The sequence below is a fragment of the Achroia grisella genome, unplaced genomic scaffold (genome assembly GCF_030625045.1).
Source record: "Achroia grisella isolate CSIRO2021 unplaced genomic scaffold, CSIRO_AGI_Agris_v1 utg452, whole genome shotgun sequence".
Classification (NCBI taxonomy): domain Eukaryota; kingdom Metazoa; phylum Arthropoda; class Insecta; order Lepidoptera; family Pyralidae; genus Achroia; species Achroia grisella.
In genome coordinates this window covers 409,870-437,023 of record NW_026712864.1, presented here as the reverse complement: position 1 = coordinate 437,023, position 27,154 = coordinate 409,870, and the positions used below count along the sequence as shown (strand labels likewise).

The 27,154-nt window shown below is 30.9% G+C and overlaps 1 protein-coding gene across 2 annotated transcripts in view; it reads right to left on the bottom strand.

Annotated features, from left to right (window-relative positions):
• The window catches only part of LOC131845092 (ras-related protein Rab-37), a 71,227-nt gene that overhangs the window by 31,624 nt on the left and 12,449 nt on the right, over nt 1-27,154 (bottom strand). Inside the window, exons 2-3 of one of the 2 annotated variants that reach the window (XM_059194115.1) lie at nt 23,302-23,466; nt 18,906-19,016 (exon numbers count right to left, since the gene is read on the bottom strand). In XM_059194115.1, the coding sequence (XP_059050098.1) occupies nt 18,906-19,016; nt 23,302-23,466 (276 nt within the window). The remainder of the gene's footprint in view (nt 1-18,905; nt 19,017-23,301; nt 23,467-27,154) is intronic. The other variant, XM_059194116.1, reaches the window with a different exon arrangement.

Sequence of the window (27,154 nt, the reverse complement as noted above, 5' to 3'; positions counted from 1 at the left end):
TATTTCTTGGCTGTTCTAAAGCTCGTGTAGTACCTTTAAAACGTACCTCGTTACCTCGACTGGAACTCTGTGCAGCTGTACTTCTGTCGGACTTATATAAATTCGTACATGACGCGTCCATAATTAATATAAAAATTGATGCTACGTATTTTTGGTCTGACTCGACAGTCGTTCTTTCTTGGTTGCGCTCTCATTCTTCTCGTTGGGCCACGTTTGTAGCTAACCGTGTCAGTCATATTCAAGATATTACACCTGCTGAATGTTGGCACCATGTGTCCTCTGGAGATAATCCAGCGGACATATGTTCCCGTGGACAGTTTCTGAAATTGTCGGCAATGAGTTATGGTTGGGACCTTCATGTTTATCGAAGGATTACACATTCTGGCCTCCTTCATCAATTACAATAACATATGAAGATAAAAGTGTTATGGAAACTGAAACACGAAAATCCATTGCTTTAACGTCAAACACTATCATTGATCCTACAAAGTCTGAAGATATAATCAATAGCTCGCTAAATCGTTTCTCATCATTGTCAAAACTTATTAACGTTTTTACCTATATTTATCGATTTATCAATAATACTCGCAACCCTAATCAGGCCAATCGTAATTGTTACCTGAATAACGTCGAAAGACATAATGCATTAATGCGTATTGTTAAACACGTACAAAATGAATCGTTTGTTAATGAAATTTTATGCCTTAAATCTCAAAAATCGTTACCTAAACCGTTTCGGAAACTCAATCCGTTTATCGATAATCAAGGTATCCTCAGGGTGGGTGGAAGAATATCGCGATCTGGTTTAGAATATGAACAAAGACACCCTGCTTTTCTACCATCCAATCATCAGTTAACGTCATTGATTATAGATTTTATCCATCGTAACTATTTACATCCAGGTATAAATACTACAAATTTTTTATTACTGCAACAGTTTTGGATCGTTTCCGCCAAACGTATCATACGTCGTCAATTAGCGAAATGTATACAATGTTACCGAACTAATCCACGACCTCTACAACCTTTTATGAGCAATCTTCCATCTTACCGTGTTAACCAAGTGAAACCCTTCTCGGTCGTCGGTGTGGATTTTGGTGGGCCTTTTAGAATAAAGCTTGGTTCTCATCGGGGTGCTAAGATAGATAAAGCATATCTCTGCTTGTTTATCTGTCTGGCCACTAAAGCGGTACACCTCGAGGTGGTGTCGACACTCTCTACTGAAGGCTTTGTAGCTGCTTTGCGTCGTTTCATAGGACGTCGTGGTAGATGTAATGTAATACATGCGGATTGTGGTACTAATTTCGTTGGTGCTAGAAACCAATTGTCAACTTTAATGGAGCAAGCGTCTAGTGCACAAAAAATTGAATTCAAATTCAATCCACCAACAGCTCCGCACTTCGGCGGGGTGTGGAGATTCAAATTCGGGCAGCCAAATCTCATTTATATCGTGTGGTCGGTAATTTTTAACGTTCGAAGAGTTATCTACTCTTTTTATACAAATTGAATCAGTATTGAATTCACGGCCACTATGTCCCATTAGCTCTGACCCTAACGATTTATCAGTTTTAACACCTGGACATTTTCTCACTTTAGAACCTCTAACAGCTGTTCCTGATGAAGATCTATCAAATACTAAAGTTACTCGGCTTCATCGATGGCAATTGTTACAATCTTTTCATCAACATTTTTGGTTCAGATGGAAGCACGAATATCTTAATTCTTTAACGCAACGAGCCAAATGGACCAAAAATTCTAAACCGTTAAGTATCGGTTCGATGGTGATTATCAAAGACGATAATCGTACTCCATTGCATTGGCCTCTAGCTCGAGTTGTTAATCTATTGCCAGGAGCCGACGGAATCGCTCGGATTGCCATAATCCGAACCGCGAACAATCATACAATGCAACGACCACTAGTTAAGTTATGTCCTTTACCTATAGAGGATTAACCAAAATCGTTGTCTTTTAGATTTCTTTTTTTTTTATATTTTTATTTTATTTATAGTTATAGTTTCTTTCATCGTCATTTCGTTTCTAATATGTCTGTTTAACAATGTTACATTTTTTTTTTTTTTTAATAACCAGAAAATACCATAGGCATTTTGGTAGGCGGGATGTTTCGTCGCGAACTTTCTAGATTAATTTTATCGTTAGTTTTTTTTTATATATACCCTCAATATCGATGTTTATTAAACGCATATAGCAGTCGTACAAGCTGCCATGCACCACGCCCAGTTGTATCTGTGACTACGGCGCGAGTGTATGTCTATCGTTTCGAAAATTATCTCTGCATTCATTCACGTCTTCAAAGACCGGATCTACCAAAGGTGGATGTTCATCGAAGGCATTAGCAGAACAAGGGACGTGTGTGCATTATATTTGCTATTGTCAACGAGTTTTTAGAACATCGATTTATTCGTATACGTAATAGTCCCTATGTAGCATAAAGCCACCGCTATTTCGGATTGGTGCGAATGCTACATGTAGTTTCACCGAGTAAACGAATATTGCCTTTGACTATACGAGATTCGGCACCCCGTAGTTCAGACTTAAATGACTTACATTGTACTTAAAATAAGGTTGTCACCTCTGTGTAAATTGTATATTTTCTTATAAATATAGACATATATATCTGCCAGCAGAAATAGCCGCACGTTGCTGTAGCATGCTTCTTAAATAAAATAATATTGCGACTATAAATTGAGATGTAAACTACTCTATCTATCAAGTTGGATCAAATTGCACACAATGTGCAAATCGAATTTGCAATCGGTTCGGTAGCTTAGGAGTCCATCGCGGACAAACAACCTGACACGTAATTTTTATATATAAAGATATATTCATTGCATTACAAAAGTAATGCTGAGATAAATTCTTGTATAAAATTGGGTTTATTGCATCATGTAGAGCTGTGCTCTGAGAAATATGAGCAAATTATTTTGTTACTCAAGTAAATTTATCATACCACTTTTGTGAATCTTATTATTTAGCAGTTCATATTCGCACAAAATCTTAAAATTATAATGCTGTACAACATATATTAAAAAGAACAACAGGCAAGTTTCTTACTCTCTTGTTTTTCTGATGATGACATTGTTTTTCGAAGAAGTGGTAGAATAAATAAAGTATTATTATTTAAGTTTATATTAAGTTTATTTGAATAAAGATTATTTCTATTTCTATCACACGTTATACATGATTTTTGGGATTGAAAAGGACACAAGTTTCAATATAATTATATACCATGTTTTCTAGATAGTAAATTGACTAATCGCGAATAAAACTATTTATAAAATAAATCATGAATACTAGATTAATTGAAAGAAAATTATAAAAAACTCTTTGTTAAATATCTAATATTAAATTTTCAATTTTTTTAATCACATATTCAAATAAACTTACATTGAAGCACCTTTGAATAGTCATCATATTTTTTTTAATCTACCGCTCATTCGGAAAGCTGTCTCATAACAAGAAGAATGAGCAAGAAACTTGCGTGTTGCTCTTTTAAATAATTTTATTCTTACTTTACATTTTTTAGTTTAAGTGTGTGAATACAAACTCCCAATTACCAGCGATTCAATTAAATACTCAAATAGAAAAAATATTAAGTATACAACCAATTGGTTAAACAATTAGGTAATAAATAAATTTCATTTAGAGACAGCAATCTGATGTATAATTTTCTCGTAGTCCGGGTATAAATACATTTGTAATGAGATTAAATTTAGTGAAATTTTGCATCGAATATGTTAATTACAAAGACACAGATATATAGAAAACGTTTTCTATAATATTTAATAGTAATATTACTCGTATTTATTTTGTATAGGCATAATTGCACAAAATATACGAGTATATAGGTAGATGTAGATTTTAATTCCGTATACATTCATAACTTGATCTAATAGACCGCCATCATCATAAGTACCTACAATAGGATATAAGTAGATACTTTATTATGTGTTATTACTTATTTTATTCATCCAGACATATATATTTCTTTCCATACTTATACAGTAGTAAGTTATTTTTTATTCGATCGGTGTAATATACGCACCAAGAATTTTCACCTTTGACTTGTTGGTTTTCAGTTCAGGCAAAGCTCACTAAATCAATAATAGAATTTATAAGAAAAAATCGTATTTATGTAATTAATACTGTATTTGAATTCTAATAGGATACCTACCTTTATAAAAATAATAAAAAAATAACGAGTGTAATTATTGCTTTGAAAATATTAAACAAGAATTTATTAGTAGATTTTATTGTATAAAATGTTATAAGTAATATCTCAATAAATATAATTCCAAATATTTCCAAGTTTTATGTTTAATTAATTTATAACGTTATTAAGGTATTATACAACTTTTCTATTCACAATGCCAGTAATGGGAATGAAAACCGATTTCTGAACGCCGTTTGATTATTATGAATCGTTTATAAGGAAATGAAACGAGCACTCGATTTATTGAATGCGGAACTTCAACAAAAATCCCAAGAGAAATAATTCAAGCTGAAGGCATAATTATTTATATTGTAAACAAAGTTAACGTATCATTTATGATTATATATTTTGATACACGTTGTAAACGATATATAATTGAAATAACTTCATATACAAGCTATCTCTGCAATTGATGTCTATCCTTCAGTATAAATAATGATAATATTATGAATAATAATAAATAATTTAAATAAATAGAAATTAATATCAGTTTGAAAGTATTTTATTTATAACACTTTATTGCACCAACATATAAAAGACATTAACAAAATTAAAACAAATATCAAAACTAAGCACAAAAGGCAATCTTATCGCTAATGCAATCACTTCCAGACAACCTTTGGAAGGAGAGTTTTTGCAAAAGTATCTCAGTAAAATGGCAGACATGATTTCGTATTTATAATATTAGTCGGATTATTACGAAATGATGGTGTTTATAGATTTCATTAGTTGACAACCCTATATAAGGTCAGTAGCAACGGGGACGCCGAGACTGAGCGGAAAATTATGGCTTTTGTTGTCACCGATGACGTGACTCACTTAGTCGCTACTCATCCTGTTCACCCCACACTTATAACTCATAATAAAAGTAATTTATCAACTCCCGTTGTATACTTAGACGCAATTTACATACTGGTTTTCGTAATATGTGGTTGATTTATATGCGGTCGATGTGGGAGCGAGAGGTATAGCGAAATCGCTCTAGAAATGCTTCATACTGGAACGTGTATTTAAAACTGCATTAGCAATCTACTACCACGTTTGGCTGGGCAGGGAGAGAAACACGAGCGGTATATATGAGTCTTGGCATACGTCGGCAAAGAGCATGTTAAACAACTACAACCGGGTCACAAGTTCCGGGAACTGCTCGGAATATCTCTTTCTGCCACATGAAGGACCCGGCACTCACACGATAAATCCATGTAATTTTATGAAATTCGTTTCTCAATTAATAAAAATTGACAATTATTTCAAACTACGTTTTCTTTTTAAATTAAATGTTGGTTTTAAAGTCTCTAGGTAAAAAAAAACACTCCAGAAAAAGAAGCACATTCGCTAAAATATTAAGTGAATTCAATTTGATAATAAACATTGAACTTTCATACTTAATTGCTAACATGACCGCGCAATTTGTATTTTCAATTATTCACTTTGTTTCTTTGGAAAAATTTACTTTCAGGAATGTTATTACTAGAATATTCTCTCTATTCTCTCTTTTACATTCATAATTATCCATATATTATTATCAACATAGGTAACCTCTAAAAATTACTTTATGACACACTTTGTTGGACATTTATCACAAATCATCCAAATTCTGGAGATCACTGAGAATGATCTACAGGCAGAGTAGGTATCTGCTAACCTACTAGTAGTTGTATATTACAATAAGTATACCTTATATGCGGCTAACAGCCTCCATATTGAATTTCCTGCCTCTTCAAATATCCTGTGATCTATTCTCAGAGTCAAGACGAATTTGATAGTGAACTATTGAAATTAATCCGGCAGTCTATTAGATACGAAGGTGTAATCCCATATATTATTTACATACATAATACAAAATCCGTTATATCTACTGTATTTTATTTACCTAGGTAAATAGAAATTAATTGGTATAGACACATTTTTTACTATTCAATATATAGATATAGATGTTTTTAATGTACGGATGGGTTCATTTCAATTTTGTTATTAAATTTAATTAAATTTGTGCTACTTTAAGGTTTGATATTGACAAAAGTGTTATAAAGGATATTAAAAAGCATATTTCATGATACGTAATTAAAGAGTCATGGCCAAGTCGAAGTCAAAGTCAAAATTATTCCATATTCAATACTGAATATTTATTGCATTCCACAAAGTTACTTCAAGAGATATTATGGAAACATTTTATTACTAAAAATTTAACTCTTTGTGTAGCAAAAGGCATTTTTGTATATAAGAAATATACCAGTGATCATGCACATATTACATTAAGAAAAAACGTGTATTCAAATATCAACCTAATGACAAATTACGTTCATCCGCTATCATTATTTATTATTAACATTTAAATATTTCTTTCTTTATTCTACGAAAATGTGTTTATATTATCTCAATCGTTCTAAGTGATGAAAATTAATAATACCACTAGACCACCGACAGCTTCGGTGGTCTGGTGGTTTAGCACACTGCTTTATTATCCGATGATCGTGGGTTCGTTTCTCGCACGGTACAAAGATTTGTATTCATGAGTATGATTGTTTGTATCGGTCTGGGTGTTTCCTATGTATAACATGTATTTATTTTTAAAAAAATGCATCCATCCATTTATAATGTTGTCTAGTAACCATAACACAAGCTCTGCTTCTATGGCGCGCATTGTCCTGAGATATTATTATTAAAAATAATAACCTAATGTATAATTTATATGTAATATAATCCCAAACTAAGCAGACTTTATGCCTGTCAAACCACTACGACTAATGCCAGACCAGTCAGTAATACCTGCTTTTATTTATAAATACAAAATATGACATATGTTAAATCAGTGAGAAATTGCGTGACTACACTTCTCTTACTCTCTCTTCTCTAAGGATCGAACAGGACGAAAGGCTTTGTGGATTGATTATCAAACAGCGGATTGATAAAGGTTGAAATTTCCAATTATTTCAACCACATGCGGCTGTTTCAATATCTTTCCTAATTACAGTACCGACTTAGAAAGCCGTATAAAACACCCACTAAGCGGATATTGAATCTTTTGATATCAAAATGTACCTCGTAATACCAGAAGGTCACATGACAAAATATGTACTTAAACATTTTTTCTCTGCAACATGTTGAAGAAATTGTATTTACATATCATTATTTTAATGTTTTAGATACAAATATGAGGTTAACAATAATAATATCAAATAATTATTTATTACATTTTGATAACAATTCAATTAATGCTAAAATGAAATTAAAGAAGAAAGGATCAAAAGTGTAATTAAGTGTATAGGTGGTGAAAGACTCGAAGATGCCAGTGGCACAAGATCAAAGTAATTTAAAAGAAACGGTGTTTATTATAATATTTTTTGAAAGATTATTTAAAGTTTTGTTTTAAATAATTTTAGACATTTAAATCCGTGTATATTAGTATTAGCTATTTAAGATCAAATTAATCTTTAATTTATAAGTAACATGAAACAAAGTTTATCTGTTTGTTTGTTACATTAGGTAATATGTGTAATGTAGGTAATAATTAGTAATACGGCAGATTTGACATAACATAAGAGTCTGTAATAGACCTACGTGAATAAACATATTTTTATACATACACTGTACTTACTAATAATATAACACAATTTAAGATATAATTTAATATGCAAATTGAATTATACTTAAACTGTAAAATCTTAAAAGTAGGTAGGTACATATATGCGGCAAATGTGTTAAATTAAAATTAAGTCATTCATCACAATTACATTTATAGACACCTATCGAAATAAAATGAATGCATTACGAAAACAATATAGATTATCTGTATTGTGTTTATTTATTCTGTAGTATAGGAATATGCTCCAGTAGGATAAGCCGGTTGAAGTGATAGGGCTAATACAAAAGAGCGGGTGACAGTACCCGATATTCGCGCCCTGCTGCCTCAGAAGAATGGCGACATGGATCAGCGAGCATATTACATATTGTTTCATACGAGAACATTAATTTTAATACAATACTATATGGAATACTACTTGTATAGACATTGCAATTTTTTTATAAAAGGTCAATCTTTTTAGGTGTCTATGAATGACAAAGAAAAAAAATCAAACCTTACTTCATAATAATTGTGATAAAATTGAGATCTGCATTTATTTCTGAGGTACTTTTTATGCTGATTATAATGTAGATGAAGTAGTTTTAGAAAATAGTTTGGGAAAAATGTAAGACATTATTGATAGACTGTAGCCTATTTCTAAACAAAAGAAGTAATATTTAGAAATTTCACGATGATAAACTTCCCATAATGTTATCAAATAGAAATATACTTAGGTATCGATACGTGGCTAAAATTTAGTTATTAACAGCATTACTAACATACTATTTAGGTTAATGCAAAAAATGGTTTATTTAAAAGGGTTATTTAGAAGCCACAATGTGGTCTGTTGTGGCTTCATAAACCCTTTTATTGGAAATATTAATAACATACATTCAATTGGATTTTAAAAAATGAAACTTTTATATTTAAAAATTTATAAAATGTGCGTTATTTGTATATTATACCAAAAATACGTGAATATAAAAGATTTACATGATATCATATATGATACTTAGTATGTGTCTATATACGTACTTCTGAATATTGAATCAACAGCTCTGCGTTCGCTGAATCGGATATAGAGTACACGGCTGGGTGGACGCAAATTCTAAACCATACCTACATTTTACTCAGTAAATTTAAGTAATTAAAAAACAGTCCAGATATAACTACAATAGGAGTAATCAGGAACCTTTAGAATTTTTTTGCTTGTCTAATTGTTAATAAAATAAAAAGAATAATTTGTAAAATGCAAGTATATTATATTATATTATTAGTGCATGTTTATTTTATATGTATGTTATGTATAGTGTATATCATCATCATCGCAGCCCGGAAGACGTCCACTGCTGGACATATATATATGGTATATATATATGGTATATTACTGTTATTTATTATGTTTATTTATTCTACCATGCACCTACCACCACTTTCTGTATTTTCTCCTCTACCCAAAGGTTGTCTGGAAAAGATCGCTTAAGCGATAAGACCGCTTTTTGTAACTTCATACTGTGTATATTCTGTGTTATATTATTTTTTTAAAGGTGCAATTAATAGTTATAAATAAAAGAAATAATATATATTTTACTAACTTTTAATACATTTTTATTAACACTCTATCAAAAAAACTGTATGCAAATACAGTATATACTCGCACGTGATATTTATAGATATTTTATCTACCGAATATTGAAGCAACAGCACTGCGAACGTTCAATTTAATATACAGTAAACGGTCGAGTGCACGCAAACTCTCGATCATACGTAGTTTTAATAAATTATCTGTGAATTTTGTCCCTGACAATCGGATTTTAAAATAAATCAAAACTGGACAAACAACGAATCAAGCATGCAATATTTTCATGTACCCTCATATATCTAGCGATTGGTAAAGCAATTTATTTTTATATTCTTTTCGTACTCTTTTATTGTTGTCTATACTTGGTTAAACTAGCTTCGAAGGCAATCCAAACCCACGAATAGTTTTATGGAGCGGCAGAAGGCCTCTCAGCCTGAAGTATCTATCCTTCCTCTTAACGAATAGGTTTTCCAGGCTGAGGGCATGTCTAGCGGTCCACTCAGTCCTGAAATACCTATCTATTATAGAGCTAGAGTCAGGCTATCATAATTGTATTGCTTATTAGAATAGGACTCAATCAGAGAGGAAAACCATTTACTAAAAAAATATTTTCGATCCGAAATATCGTGAGTTTGAATCCAATGAGAAATTTTACTAATTTATAATCTTGTGGGTTATAAATTAATAAAATTTCTCTCATTCAAAAGGCTCATTGTAAAAGACAATAATACAAAATATAGTATCAGGGGTAAACCATAGAGTAAAGACAAACAAAGGGCCGGTATTACTGTATAAGAAAAAATAACAAAATCAGGCGGTCTTTGACCGAGATAACGCCCCGAGGGATCACTTATACTATAATTTGATATTACAATACAATATATTAATATTATCTTGCTAAGTAAAACTACGTGTACCGTATTACCGTACCAATTAATTAACAACACAAACACGTTCAATATTATTATAACTATTCAGTTATACGAGAATAAATTGTTTTATTTCAATTTTTATATCTGATAATATAAATATTTTAGTTACAGTTCAGTATTTATTCGTTCATAATACTGTTCGTTATAGACCAATAATGAACAATAGAAATAACTGAATGCTAAAAAATAGCGTAAAATTTACTTCTAAAACTGTTTTCTATGGCGACTGACAATGTATCACGAACAAATAGCTCAGACTAACAACTATGTCACCATAGAGCAATACATATGAGAATAACAATGGTTTATACTTCTACAGTTTCTTTATGTTTTATTTATTTATTTCATATGGTTTCGTTCAGTTTTTATTTCGTTTTTTTTAAGTACACGTACCCTCGAGATCATAGTTAAAAACCACAGATAATAAATACATGCTGAAAATGAGTGTTTTGCTCCTTGAGTGATTCTCCACACAGAGCTGTATACCTTATTTTGTATTGCACACCATGCAGCTTTAGCCATATTGTAGTTATCATCATTTCATCTACATGTGTGTAATAAGATAGAAATATTTTTTTTTTATTTAAGTCTAAATTATAAAAGTATGGTAATTTTTAAAGGTTTATAACCTATCTTGTAAAATATAATAAAGAATTATAATGCATAGAGCCGCATAATTAGGGTCCAATCATTTCTTTATACTACTATATATAATAATAATAATTTCTAATATAACAACATAGTCAAATAATAATTGATTAATTTTCAAGTAATAATAATTTTATAAAGTTTAAATTATACCCATTTAGGGTAAAAAATATTTAAATTTAAGATTGTTATGTTTTGAGAATTGCTTATCAAATCAGTATGGTTATGTAGCTACACTTTTGTTGTATGTAAGTCATATGACCGCGAGCGAGTTACAATTTTTATCAATATCAAGTGATCTAAACATATACACTATATTAACAAGTGAGAAATCGAGAACAGAATATTATACATGTGTGGTGGACAATTAATTTAACTGAAATTTAGAGACAATGTAGAAGCAAACGCAACATCAAATTGTCAAATGGACGGACATTTTGAAATCATAATTAACCACGACTGAAATACGAGTATGCTCACAATGAATATTGTTTGTATAGTTTATTATTTCTAAAAAGATGAATATTTGGCTAAAGTTAATATAGACATATAAAAATAATCGATAAAATTTAGGTAAAATAGACTGAAAGGTATATAAGAAGACGATTTTGTCAGTTTTTCAGCAAAGACATCGTTCTAAAAAGATCGGAATATAGTCATGCATGTGGAAACGTAATCGGAATAATTTTTAGCCAGCCACGACAGATTAGAGATGTTTTCAAGACGAAAATCGTCCCACACGGTCTTAGCTCTTTTATACTTGTAAGCCTATTAAATTTACTCAGATAAGTAACTTCCACATTGAAATAATCTTATATTTGACAGCCTTGGTGGTCTAGTGGTTTAGCACACCGCTTTACGTCCGATGGTCGCGGTTCGATCCTCGCACGGTACGAATATTTGAATTCATGAGTATGATTGTATGTATCGGTCTGGGTGTTTATAGGTATGTATATCAAAAAAAGCATCTATATATTTATATCAGCAGTCTAGTGCCCATAACACAAGCTTAGCCTAACTTGGAACTAGAGGCACTGTAAGAATTGACCAAGAATATTATTACTATTACTTTTATCGTATATCGATAATAGTAATAGTATCTAATAATCGATACAATAAATATTGACAAGCGGGTATCAGTAATGACATATCTTATTCAATATTCTAACACAGCGATGTACCCTTTGATGATAATTGCATATGTCGTACATGTTTTCAACGTGAATTCAAAGTGAATTAAATCTTCAGTTATATGCTTGCCACAAATACAGCGTTCGGTAAAGCCCAATAGAATTCAATAACGGGACGGAATTGTTTTTAAATTGTTTTCACTCCGACATACTCAATAGGTGGTATGTGTATATGGGTATGTGGCTCAATAGGTGTGTGTAACAATCTACATGTTGTTCCGACGTCAGCGAGAATTCATCTGAAAATCTATGCATTTAAATAATTTAATACTCGATGGATAGTATGTTATTTTCTGATATAAATAAAGTCCCTAAATAGAACATACATAATTTAAACTGAAAATTTATCTTCATTAATGATAATTAATCTTATTACCTACGTTGCTCAGTTGAAATTATAATGTATATATTACTGACAACGAAACGAACCTAAACTATACTAAATTGTATACAAATTGCAGTCTAAAATTTAAATTATTGCTACTTAAATATATAAATAGTAGCTGTGCCCGCGACTTCGTTCGCACAGCGCACGCAACGGAAGCCCTTAAGTATGATTAATTTTCCCCGTTTTTGCAGCATTTTTCACTGATGCTTCACTTCTATTAGTCGTAGTAGTATGTTACATAGGTTAAAGCATTCGACAAATGGATACAAAAATATGTTTTCAATTCGAACCAGTACTTCCTGAGATTAGCGCGTTCAAACAAACAAACTCTTCAGCTTTATACTCTTAGTATAGATAAATCTTAAATAGTGTTGAACTGCTCTTAAATTTTTTTTTGTGTGTTTTAAAGAATCTTTTATTAGTTATAAAATATTCTTTACAACTATGTCCCACACAAAGTTACCTAATTATTATCAAATTAATTTTAATATGCTTTTTCAAATAAAAATAACCGAAATACTTTTCTCGATGGCACAAAACACGAGGATTGACTTACACAGCACTGTTTTTTTTTTGTTTAATGGAACACAATAGTAGGTATGCAAATATTTCATATAATTTTGATATTTTTAAAATGCAAATTTTTATATTTTAATAAACAACTTTTTTTAAATTTTCTTTTGTTACCTATTGAACTTGTACTAAATGATTACACTAAAAACAAATGTAATTTTATTATATTTTACTTTATTATAGTCATTTAATAACACTGCCAATTACTACACCTTTACTCTAGAAAAAGTTATAAATTCAAATATGGAACAGCAAGTTTGAAAACAACGCGGTTCGAACGCGAACTTCGCGCGAGATGCAGCGGGCAATTCTCGCGGGCAACACGTAATGGCGTCCTGTGACGACTGGCTGGCTACTTCTGGATAGATCCTGGCCCGCCTGGGATGCGCCCCGCGCCTCCCGTCGCTCTGGATACGGCATTGAGCTACGAGAGTTCAGCTTCAACGCAAATTAGATGCGGTTAGTGCGCCGACTAATTACTAACAATTTCAGTTGTGAAGCACTGATTTCAGATTAGTGTTTCTAAATATTATTTGTATTAAATGTATATTAGAGATTAAAAATGAAAATGTATATTAAAAATGAATGTAAAAATTCAATGTTATATATGTTTGTTCCTTTATGATATTTAAAAATACTTGACTACATTTTAATTATAAACATCTACATTATATGCGAGTAAAATAGTTAATAGTCCAAGCTGTTATTGCCGCAAAATTGGAGCGTATTTATAAATATAGCAAATACTGTAAAATATTTCAAAATCTTTCTATATGTAAAATGTATCTTAAAAGATAATTTATTAACTGAAAAAGTAGGTACATAAATATGCACATATTTATGCATATATTTAGTTACAAAGTTGGTATATTATTTATTATTGGAGGGCTTTGAACCAAAAAATAACACGAACCCTTTATGGTACGCATTTGTGAGTCCATTCGTTGGTATACTTAGATAGATAGAAATTATATTACTTCAAACCACCAGTATATGATTCCAACTCACAAATTGCAGTTTTTATTTAAATAAAAACAGAACTAGAAGCCCGCAAATTTGCATAAACTCGTTCATTTTATAGATTCGTGAGCGAAGCTGTAATACTATAGTTAAACAAAACAAATGCTGTAAGACTATGTGAACATAATACTCACTAACTGATATGTTTATTATTAATCCTAGCTTTGTTACATTTAGAAAAGCTCTCAGTTGTCGATGAACCGTAAGACGCAAAGTGCATACTTTCCTGAACTTATAAGTTGGATTTAAGTAAATCCGTCTAAATTACTTGAGTGCTTTTACCAATAAAAATCTTTGTTTGCTTATTTTATTAACCGCAATATAAGCTCCATTAAAATAAAAACGTTGCTAAGTTCAAATCGAGATTTCTTTGTGTATTATAATTTCAATGCAACGTTGAGTTCAAAAGCAGATGATAAATTCGTTAAAGCAGCATCAAAGGAGCTGCCAGGTTTTCAAGATCACCCCGAAAACCTAACAACTTCTTTGATCATGTTTTGAGTGATATTATATGCACAAGGTAAATTTGCTAAGATTTTACATACAAACATATAAATGTTACCATTAAACTCATGCTTGGGATAAAGAGGTTTAAAGGCGTGGAGGGGAGGCCTTTACCCAGCAGTGGAATACAAATAAAATTGTAAAAAACCTCTTTACCTAATTGTACGTAATTAAGGGGTGGTGACCCCATTGCAAATATTGTACCACGCCAGTTGAACCTACGCGAAGTTTCTCCTGAAGACCAATGTGGTTAATTGCTGGTAAATACACTATCTGAGTTTATGATCATCTGATCATCCTCTATCATTATCAGCGGATCTAATCTGAATTCCATTATTATCCATAAAAAAAAATTATGCATAATACGGTTTCATAGAGATGTATTAAATAACAAAGAGGTTAATAAGTATACTGCCAGCGAAACTTCTAATGTAAACAAGTAACAAATCATAAAAAAGAAGAATTCATGCTGTTGACTTGTTTGAAAGTTTGAATACGGTTTACGAAGATATTATTTACATTTACAACTTTCAATGGTAACAATAACATTGTTATTCAGTATAGGACTAACATTGTTGAATTTATATAAGTAATACTCGACGCTACAATGTTTGTAGCTTACCTTCTGTAGCTGTTTTATATTAGGTATATACTTTATATAACACTAGCTGAGCCAGCGAATATGTCCGCGTGGAATACTGATCTTGGATAACTTTTTAATTATTTAGTCTAGTTATAAAAAAACCCATAGACAAATGTTTCATTCGTAATAGCTTGAAAAATGACGATTTTGCATACAAACTTTCATCCTCGATTTTATTTTACCCGTTTAAGGGTAAAATTTTCATAAACTATGAATGTCATATTTATTTGTATTCAATCAAAATAAAAATAAACAATCTTTCGTCTCCCCTTTCATCCCCTTACAACCTTTTTAGGTAAGGTAACCGTTACCGATACTGATGATATCACGTGAGTCCTAAGATTGTTTGTCATAAAAACCTATTATTTATAACTATCAACAATAAAATATACATAAATCATATTTTAATCGTAACAAAGGTTGTAACATTATTTTATTATACGTTCAATTCCGTTAAATTTCTCTTGCAGCCAGACAAACAATTGTGGAAATACGCTGCAATTAAAGGTGTATATTCAGTAACTATGAAAACATGTCTGTCGAATGCATAATCAACGAACTGATTGATGCAATACCCACGAGAATGTAATTTCACGTACCTGTCCGATGCATATCGAATGATTTATTATTGAATTTCTACATTGTTACAGAGGCACAGACAACTTTGTATAAACAGTGATATATACACGTATATAATTCATTAAGTCCTGTATTAACGTGTTTTTTATGATGATGATAATGGAATGGTGCAACTGCCTGCGGTACCTATGTGCAGACGGGCATCAGTGAAGGGTGATAGGATGAGCTAGCTCTTAATGACGAATTCACTAGGAATTAACCACGATGGTTTATAGGAACGACCGCGTGGAGGTAGATCTGATCACTAGTTTCCAGTTAATAATCCCCTCCTCCTGTATTACAAGTATTTTTTAACATGAAAGACAACTTCATGTTCGTACTCCTATTCCATTTTTCTCTACTAGTGATCTGATAATCTTATTTAAGATTTTTTTTCTGATAATTATAGAAATAAAAAATTACCTACATTTACCTGTGTAAGATTAGCTATTTTAAGTTCAACATTTTTCGACATTTATTATGATAGTTATTTAGAATGTCATAAAATTTATTTCTATATTACAAAAAAAAAGTAGAGAAAAAAATTCAATCACTTATTCTATAGTTAATGGAAAATCTCATTACAAAGTCTTTTCGAGAAAAGATGAGGTATATCGGATTAAAGAATTAACCAGAGGCAACAAATATTGCAAAGCTGTGTAATTTACGTCGTACCAAACTAACTTCAACGTGGATTCTATTTAATATTGTAGATTAAAGTAACCCAAGAGGAATCGGTGATATTCTCGGAAATAAGAAATCAGTTAAGATTCGAGTGAACTCTTAAAAAGATCGGATATCGTTAATCGAAATCGATTTAGTGAAGTCATTACTATGTAGGTAACAATGCTATTGGGATTTCCTTAAATTGTGGACTTAAGTGACCCGGTTCCTCAATTTGTTAAATGTTTTTTCTCACTTAAGAAACTCGATGCAACATCCTGATTTTTAAGTCTTAAGATAAACAACAATAAATTAACATAAATACAACACTCATGTCCAATTAAGTAAAATGAGATTAGTCATAAACAAAAGGTTGTTTTTTAATAATTCTAACCATAATCTAAACAATAATAATCGTATCAAATGAAAACATACATTAACATTCAGTTAGAACAATAAACAGTTTTTCATAAGTAATGAGTGTTTTAAAACATAACATATTAATATTGCTCAATAATGTCATTATTCCAATGACTCTATTGCCCTCCCGGAACATAATTTTCATAACAGAACATCAAAAATCTTTAAACGGATACTACTAGCAATAGCTTCGAAAGATGCCGCCGTAAACTCATGTTAAAAATAATACATTCGCTCACTCACATTTTCTTATTTAAACGAAAACCACGGACAAGTAAGGTTTAAAACAATATCATGTTAAAATGACATTGATTTTAAATCTATAGAAACAGAGTTCTAATATTAATACTTGAGGCAAAGTTAGAATTAGGTTTGAAAATTATTTAGAAATATATTTCTCAGATTACTAAGAATTGTACTTAATTCATTCAAAGTGTGTGACTTCGATACTATAAATATATATACTGTCCATATAATTTCATTTGGAATTAAGGTGGCTCTACACCTGTTCATAGACATATATATATGAATACTAGCTGTCCCGGCAAACGTTGTTTTGCGTTAAAATAAAAATAAAAAAATTAGGGGTGGACTACCCCTAACATTTAGGGGGATGAAAAATAGATGATAGCCGATTCTCAGATCTACTCAATACGCTCACAAAATTTCATGAGAATTGGTCAAGCCGTTTCGGAGGAGTATGGGAACGAAAACTGTGACACTAGAATTTTATATATAAGATATAGATAATATAGGTACAAAATAGCAACAAATACTAAATGATTGATTTATATAAAAATATTTTAATTTATTTATAATAAATAGTATTCCCTCTATGCTGTTACGTTGGTCTGTTGTTTTCATTTGAAGTCATACAATGAGAATGGATTGTGGCTGTGCTACACTAGTAGTGACGCAGTCGGTGGTGTATTTGTTACAACAGTGACCACTTAAGAAAAATGCATGTAATACTTCGCCGCGAAATCACAAATGTCGGAGATATATGCGAGTATATAGTAATTTACCCATTACATTTAATAACCACTTAGTATAAATGAGTGGTTATTGTGAATGCAACATTTGATTTAGAGGGGAAGGGATTGTTGTAATTGCTAATAATGCAATCAACTCGACTTCCACGCGGTTCCAGCTGGATCTTATTATTAGTAATTCCTGATGATTTCATCACAATGGATAAGTGATCTGACTTCATTCTCATGTCATGTTTCACTGATGTCACATAAGTATAAACTGTCACCATATCGTCATTCATTAAAAAAATGTTTAATTTACATTTTGCAGGGAATATTTCAGTTCAACATCAGATAGGACGATAAACGTGCAAAAGTAAAATTTTTCCTTGATACAATAAACAATCTCAATCAACTTAATTATATCAAAATCTTGCGTATTTTAGTAAGTGGGTAGGTACTCATTTAATTAACTTTCTAAGATATGAAATACTGTAATAACGTTAAGATGGCCCATTAGAATAGAACAACAAGCGAAGTATTTGAACAATCTTTATGAGATAATGATTTTATATTGAAGTTCCTTAGCCAAATATTTATCGATTACTCACAAACATATAAATTCGAAAAATAGGTTTCGTAGCCCTATAGATGGTAATTTTTGTGGTTCGCATTTTTTATTTTTTATTCTCAGGGAAATAATTAAAATAATTATCTTTCTTGTTATTTCTTTATTAAGTAATTATCCTGATTCGTGTTAATATGAAACATTGTTTTCAAATAAATTATATTTAATATTATCATTTGTGGTCAGGTGTGGTTAGGTGGTCAAACATACCACCGTTGACAACAAAAAATGAATAATGAAATGTATTACCTAATTACCTGTGCATTGCACTCGCTCTTAGTTCAAAAAACCAACTATTTCTTAAGACAAACATTAAAGTATTTACTTACCGTGAAACCTATGCCGACGGTTGCTGAGAAATTGCCTGCCTGGAACTTTCCAGTTTCAAACTGAACTAATAAAGATGTCTTCCCAACTCCGCTGTCACCAAGTAGAATAGTCTGAAAGAATATTTTTTATTAAATTCATTTTTTAATTATAATTTATTTGCTTCTTTCCTTCCAACTATCTACTTGTAACCCAGGTTCATAGTAGCATAGTCTAGTTGTTTTCTCTTCTTTATATTACTAACAAGTCTTTACACCAAGTTGTTTGCGTGGGTCATATTATTGGTATCATAATAAGGTTTGTTTCGGATGTAGAGATACAACAGTGGAATTACAGAATCAGGAACTATAACAGATTGGTCCTCCAGAATGACAAGGCCTCATATGGTCACATGATGACCTGATCTCTATTTATGTATAGAGGAGACAGTGACTACATGTCAGCAGGCGGACCATCCAAATCTCTGTCAGTCCGGTTACATAAAGGAAATATGTGCAAGTATATTAAACTTTATGATGATTGGTTGAAGCCTTAAAGTGCCAGATTACCCATGAAACTTCAGTTTATAGCTATATTGTTGATGTAACTCGTAAATGTATAAGCTTGTCGAAAAAATCGATATCAATAAGAAAGACTTACTATGAGTAAAAACTACAGAAGTCTATTCGGAGAAAACATTTTATTAGCAAAATCGTTTCTACAAATGCTGCCTAAACCTGTATAATCTAGGAAATTGGACTAACTAAAATGACCTTGAGAAATACCCAAAATAGGTCAAGAGGAAATTAACCCAAATAGTGGAAAAGGGTAAAGACAAAGAAAAAAACATCTAATTAAGTATAATTAAAGGAGAAATATTTTAAAATCTAGTTTTTAATTTAGAAAATGTTTCTGCCTTAAATTCTAAACTGAAACTCCTCGTTTTATGCAGGCTTTGTTTTCGAGTATAAAGCAAAGGGCATATATATACGGGTATATACATTTTCTTTTTGTTTCAAAGAGAATTTATTGTTTCATTTTTAATTTCCTAACGAATACGCCTTTTAGGGTTGTTTAACTTTTTTTAAAAGAAAAAGTGACTTCCGAGGTCTTAATTAGGATGAGAAATGTTTTAATTTCAAGATTTTACGAAAAGGCTAATCAGGGTTTTTTTAACCAAACCTTGTTTCCGGTTTAATTATTACCTAAGAAATGTTTGGTTTGAACAAAAAAATAATACAAATAAGTCTACATTTTTTTACAATATTAGCTATATTATTTATATATATATACTCATACGTAAATTGTTATAATCTATAATAATAACTAATCTATATATTAGTTATTATTATAGATTATAACAATTTACGTATGAGTATATATATATTTAAAGGAAAACATTGCTCTGTCTCATTTTTATATTTTATATATTCAGTTTTAAACTTTCAAACCCAAAATGAAAGTTGATGTAACTGTATCCATACATCTGTATAGCATTATAACTCAGAAACAACTATTCCTACTGATATTACCATTAGTAAGTTTATTTCAGCGCAGAGTTCTTTGTTCTCTCAACATACTTATATCAATTTGCATTCAAGGACTCTAATATTTTTTTGGAACCCTCGATGTGTGAGACTTATTCACACTTGTTACTTATTGATACGGCTTTTATTTACTAATGAAAGCTCAAGCTGAATCTCTAATTTATATTAAGTATTCCGTAAGGTTTATGATTGATGTAAAATATAATAAGAACGGGTTATTCTATAAAAGACATTATAGATTCATTTTCTAAACTTTCATATTTAATTAAAAATGCTTCGTTGTTGTCATAGAAAAAATATTAATTTAGAAATTGCAGTTTACTCAAGTGAATATTCATTCATGGTACACTTTCAGAAAAATGCAAGACAGACGCTTAATGAAGTCATCTTTTTTATTTTCGTGAATATACTGTAATAATTAATTATTAATACTGTAATCATTAACTTGACGTTTTCAATCTTGTTGTCGATCCCAAGTAATCAATTTATTTAAAGACCCTTTTACCTTTACAGTTTTGATTAGTGATAATCTCCATAACGACGCAATGAGATATTATTAACTTTTCAAAGAAAAAGGAACTCTCGTCACTTAGAAGAGGTTTGTAATTAGATAAATCAGCTTAGATGAGATATAAATTGGCTAACACCCATCAAACTTTTCAGTGACTCAAAGTTATCGAACACCAATTTGTGCGCGTAATGAGTTCAAAACCGAGTTTCTTTTTTTATGAAGGATATAAATAGATTGGGGATTATAATACACAATACGCCATACAACTATTCTATAGTAGATATCTTACTAATATTATAAATGCGGAAGTTAGTGAATGTAGATGGATGGATGGTTTGTTACTTTTTTACGCAAAAACTGCTGAATGGATTTTAATGAAATTTTAAAATACGTATACTTCAACACATAGTGATATCGCGGGCACGGCTGGTTATAATTAAATTAGCTGGCCGCCCCTGCTTCGCACGGGTGTAGATACGCATATTATACATATAAACCTTCCTCTTGGATTGGAAATTTCCTTCCTATTGGAAAATACATACGTTAACATATGTACATAATAATAATAATAATAATAATAATAATAATCTCAGGACAATTCACACAGCGCCACCTAGACCCAAGTTAAGCCAGCTAAAGCTTGTGTTATGGGTACTAGATAACTGATAAAAATACATAGATAATTTTTTTTTCGTAAATACATACATAATATACATAGATAAAAACAAACAATCATACTCTTGAATACAAATGTTTGTGCCGTGCGAGGAATCGAACCCGCGACCATCGGACGTAAAGCGGACGTAAAGCTAGACCGCTAGACCACCGAAGTCGTATGTACCCACTAATGTTAACTTTTATTAATTTTATCTTTTCGTTAGAAAATTGTCTGTTGGTGTAATTGTGTGTTAAAGACTCATACAAAGACCCCTGGAGAAATTAAGTTATAGCTACTAAATTACTGATACACGAATTCATGCGAGCAACGCTGCGGGATATTGTTAGTTAAAAATTTAGTCAAAATGACAAGTTTCTCGTCTTTAAAGTAGATTTATAAACACATTCGTATGTGTATGAAATATGGTTTGTTTGAGATTAATTAGTTTCCACGCTATCTGACTAAACTTCGCGAATTAGTGTTAACAATATCTTACACTGTATGATGACGAATTATTTTATAAGAGTACTTAGTTATAAATATCAAATACTCAACTAATATGGGTATTGATATCAAAATTGCAAATTAGTAGAAAGCGATTTTAATTGTTTTTAATTTTAAGTGGATTTTCGAACCTTAACTCATGTCAGCTGTATGTATAGGTATTTATATTATTATTATATATTTTGACACAAATGAATTTGTACTATTTTGTAGTTTGTATTAATTTTTACTTAAAATGTAAAGTTACATTTATTTAAAAGAGCACGTTTATTGTTCATTCTTTTCGTGATAAGATAACTTTCCGAATTCCGAAAAATTAGACTATTTAAAAGTGCTTAAATTAAAATTTATTTTAATATATATTTTTTTATTGTAATTCGTAATTTTTTAATTAATACAGTTTAGTGTAGAGAAGGTGAATATAGATTTTAGCTAGTTTTAAAAGATATTGAAAAAAATGTTTATAAAATTTATGTACCTATGTTTTTGATCAGCCGTTTATCATTCTTTTAAATATTAGCTGATACTAATGAAATAAAAAGAAAATATTAGGTTTATCAGCTATGTAGTATCAGTATTATGTTATAGTCAGCGTTATACATCTTGCATCGTGACGTATATTAAAACACAATGGAGACTCAGTAAAACTTGTATCATTTAACGAAAAGAGTATGTTCAATAAAACAATCAATTGATTAAGGTACTTTATCTCCCTCTGTTTTTATTTGTAGCGAAGGGCCCTACAAACATTACTACTTACTACGTACAGACATTTATTAGTTTGACTAAAAAAAGTACGATATGACACTCGTACCATGCTACCAGAGCGTGTGGTATAGTTTAGAAGTACGACTTAATAGCAATGAATGATATTTCCATTGGCATTGGATTTATTGGCGGCCTCAGTGGTCTAGAGGTTTAGCACACCGCCTTACTTCCGATGATCAAGGGTTCAATCTAGCAAGGCACAAATATTTGTATTCTTGACTATAATTGTTTGTATTGGTCTGGGTGCTTTCTATCTATAATATGTATTTATTTACAAAAACAAAAACAAATCTCTGTATTTGTATCAGTTATCTAGTATTCATAACAATGTGTGAATTGTCCTGAGATTATTATTATTTATTTCTTTAATCCATTGAGTATACTACTGTGATGGTATCAAACAGCTAAGTTAACAATGTGAATAACAATACCTTGTGTATAGGCACGTCATCGTCTATATGAGCACGCGCCGGGGTCTCCGCGGGTGGGTGGTAATCCCTGTAACCGGTGGGGGAGGGGGTGCTGCGCTGCGCAGGCGCACGCAACGAATCATCCTCAAACACGTCATCGCTCATGCTGTCATCTGTTGTCATCTGCTAAGGAAAAAAAAGTTTACTCATTAAAGAGAATGAGGACGCATATTATATATTTCTAACTATAACTAATATAATTTCTAAAAATAACGGATAACTTGAAATTTTGCGCTTTATATTAACAATTAAGGTCATATGATATACGAACGAATTAGTACTTGACATAGAAATATTTTCAAACACTAGGTTATCTGTTTAACGCGATTTCGTCTGTTTTTTTTGAGATAAAAGATAGTCTATGTTCCTCTTTGTGTTATTTAGTACTGTGATATAGACATTATTGGACATTACCTGTTTACGAGATTTTGTATTCGAGATGCTTTTTTGTGATAAAAGATAGCCTAAGATGTTTGTTTTTCTGATTAAGGTCTGTTTAGCCGTTTAGTCGTGAAAAGATAACATATAAGATAATACTTATTTATAACTAGCTGTGCCCGCAGTTTCACTAGCCTGAAATTTATACCCTTTATAAGAGAATCATATTTGCAAATACCATTAAAAAAGACTATTTAACATTCGAATATTTATAAATGAAATGTTGATTGCTAAGATATTAATAAAATATTAATGATTTTTTACAACTATTCTATTCACACACTAAGGTATAATTCAACGATCCCTTTAAATAATTTTGACCCTTCTTCTTTGACCTATATGTAGCCAATTCTATCTACACAGGTAACGATTGACCTGTACTGTCGATTTTCCATCAAGTAGGTCAACAACACGTTTGCAATTCTCTCCAGTCGCTATTAGGAATAGTTTACTGTTGTAAATTAAAAATTCTTTTAACTTATTTGCGTTTATTTGCCTACTTTTATACCTATGATGGATATTCTAATATTAATTAAATAGTAAGTAACAATAATAGCTCTGGAGAATTCGTACAACGCTATTTAGTCCCAAAGTAAGCAGAGCTTGCTTTGTACTACGTAAACAATTAATATAAATACGTAGATGTTCTTTATTGTTTTTTAAAATAAATACATGACATACATAGAAAACATCCAGGCCGATAGAAACAATCATACTCATGATGCTTGTTTCATGCGAGGAATCGAACTCATGACCATCGGAAGTAAAACGGGTGTGCTAGACCACGGAGGTCGTAATAATATCAAGTACGATATATTAAATAGATAATATAATATATATCTTTTATTCTTTATCTATTATTTTATTATTATACAATGTTATCTTTGTATAATAATACAAACGAGATTTCCCGAAATAATATTATTTAAGAGCTCCCAATATTTCAACGCTGTTATAATCGTCCTAGTTACGACTCAACTGGAGATGTCAATGGATGTAAATAATTATTATGAGTTGACATTTCTGTCTATCCGCTTTCTTAGTGTTTTTACTATGTAGGTACTATTGGAAAACACTTGATTATCACGACAAGACATACTCACTCATTGTCTCGTTTATACAATCGTAAAGGGGGCAAGGGAATTGTTAGTAATATGATTTAACCCCATTATTAGCAATGTACTATGTCAGGTTGCACCAATGCGATTCCCTCTGGAAACCATCTGTTAACGTTACCGTTACGTTAACGTTAACTGACCGGGGAAGGGGATTGTTAGTAATGTGGATTGATAACCCCATTGCTAGCAATGTACCATGTCAGGTCGACCTCCACGCGGTTCTCCCTGGAAACCATCGTGTTAAATTCTTGGTGAATTTGTCACGATGGGCTAACTGACCTGACCTCATGTTCATCCTCCACTGGTGCCCCGCCTGCGTAAACCGTTAGCGCAGGCGGGTGCACCATTCCATTATCATCCACAAAAAAAAAAAAAAACGTTAACTGACCTATCTTGCCGTGGACCTGAAGTGGAGGATGTTAAATGACATCATGCTCATTTTGGTATCCTCCACTGGTACTAGCGTTAACCGCTAACGCATTAAACCATTATAATCCATTAAAAAAATCTTAACAAGTGTTTACGATTACTAAATTTCTTATGTGTACAAAAATTACATTAGTTTATTACATATTGGTTACCAACCTGGCAAAGATTAATATCAATTAAACTTAAAAATATTAATGAAATTTAATAGGTATTTTGATTAAATATTGTATCCATAGCATTATTACTAGAACCCTATGAAAATATATAACATACTGACGATTTTCCACGATACAAGCTTTCGCTTTATAACAGATATTATTAACTCATGTGTTGGGTACAAGTACCAATTTACAACCAATCTCAAGCTTAGCTCATTATTCAGATTTAATAAGGTCGTCTATATTCATGAAGAACTTGTATTTTTAGTCATATATTTCTATTACTTACGTATAGAACCTATTTATTTATTTTGTCTTATAATATAGCATTTATGGGTTATGTATAATATCCATTATGAACACAAAAGTTTCTTGACAAGTCAAGACTGAAGCAAAAGAACTGATGCAAAAATCTTCACTCATTTCATAACTAACTAATTATTCATAACATTATTACTAGATTTAAAAACAATCTTGCTGTTCCTAAGTATCGTTTAGTAAAAGTGAATAGATATAAAAATTTACAATAACCAAAGGATATAGTGGAATTACTTTTAAATCTAAAACATTGTTAAATCATATATATTGAGCTATTATACAATAAACGATTATTTAAATGAACAAGTGCATGGCAATAGCTGCTCATGCACGGGATATTAATTTAATATTAGACATATACACCTGTATAAGTACAAAAAATAAACTGTATTTAAAAAAAGGAATGCTGTTCAGTTTCTTGCCAATTCTTCTTAATTGAATGTGTATATCAAAATATTAATTAAAAAACTTGCTCACTACTTTGTTCATAAACGCTTAAAACGTCCTATATGAATAAATTATTTTTGATTAGATTTGAAGGTATATTAATGAAAGTTGACGTAAAGATACATTATGTCACGAGGATGTCATTATGCCATCTTTTACCTCAAAAGAACAGACGAAATCGCGGTAATAACTAGTAAGTATTTTCCATATTGAAATTCCGTGCTTGAATACCTAACGCTATACACGGTCGTCTCAAAGTAATCATTTGTAATATAATAGATAATTTCCTAATGAAAATTATGAATTAATTGAAAGTCCAAAATAAATTTCGATATCCTAAGGGTTTAATGAAAAAGGTAAATATTAAAATCGATGTAAAGGTAAATATGGAACAACATAATAACTTGATCATTTTATTACAGACTGCAGTCGACTATCAACTAAATTAATATCCGGTTCTTCCTTCCCTTCACTTGAGATCAAAGTAAAATATAAGAAGCGAAACGAGAATACTAAAAGCTTGTGATTGGAGAGAATTTAACTCCAATACCAGTATATTTCCACAAGCTTCAAAAACTGAAGAGGGCATTATTGAAATTTCTTTTAAAAACGTTTTACTAGCCGATCCGGAAGTGGAACCTGAATAGCTCTGTTTGCTTCAAGAAAAACCTTTTTATACCTTACACTTCGCAGATATTTTTTCAAATGTTTGTAATTTATAAATAGATGCCCAATCTGTATTAAGACTCATTTGGGTATAACGTATAAAACGGTATCAGTTGTGTAGTGGTTTATTGTGTATTTAAAATGGAAAAATAATCCAGTAATTACTCAATACTACAACTACAAACACCATCACAATATTGGTAATATTGTTATTATAGTGAATGTAATCAAATCAAGCGT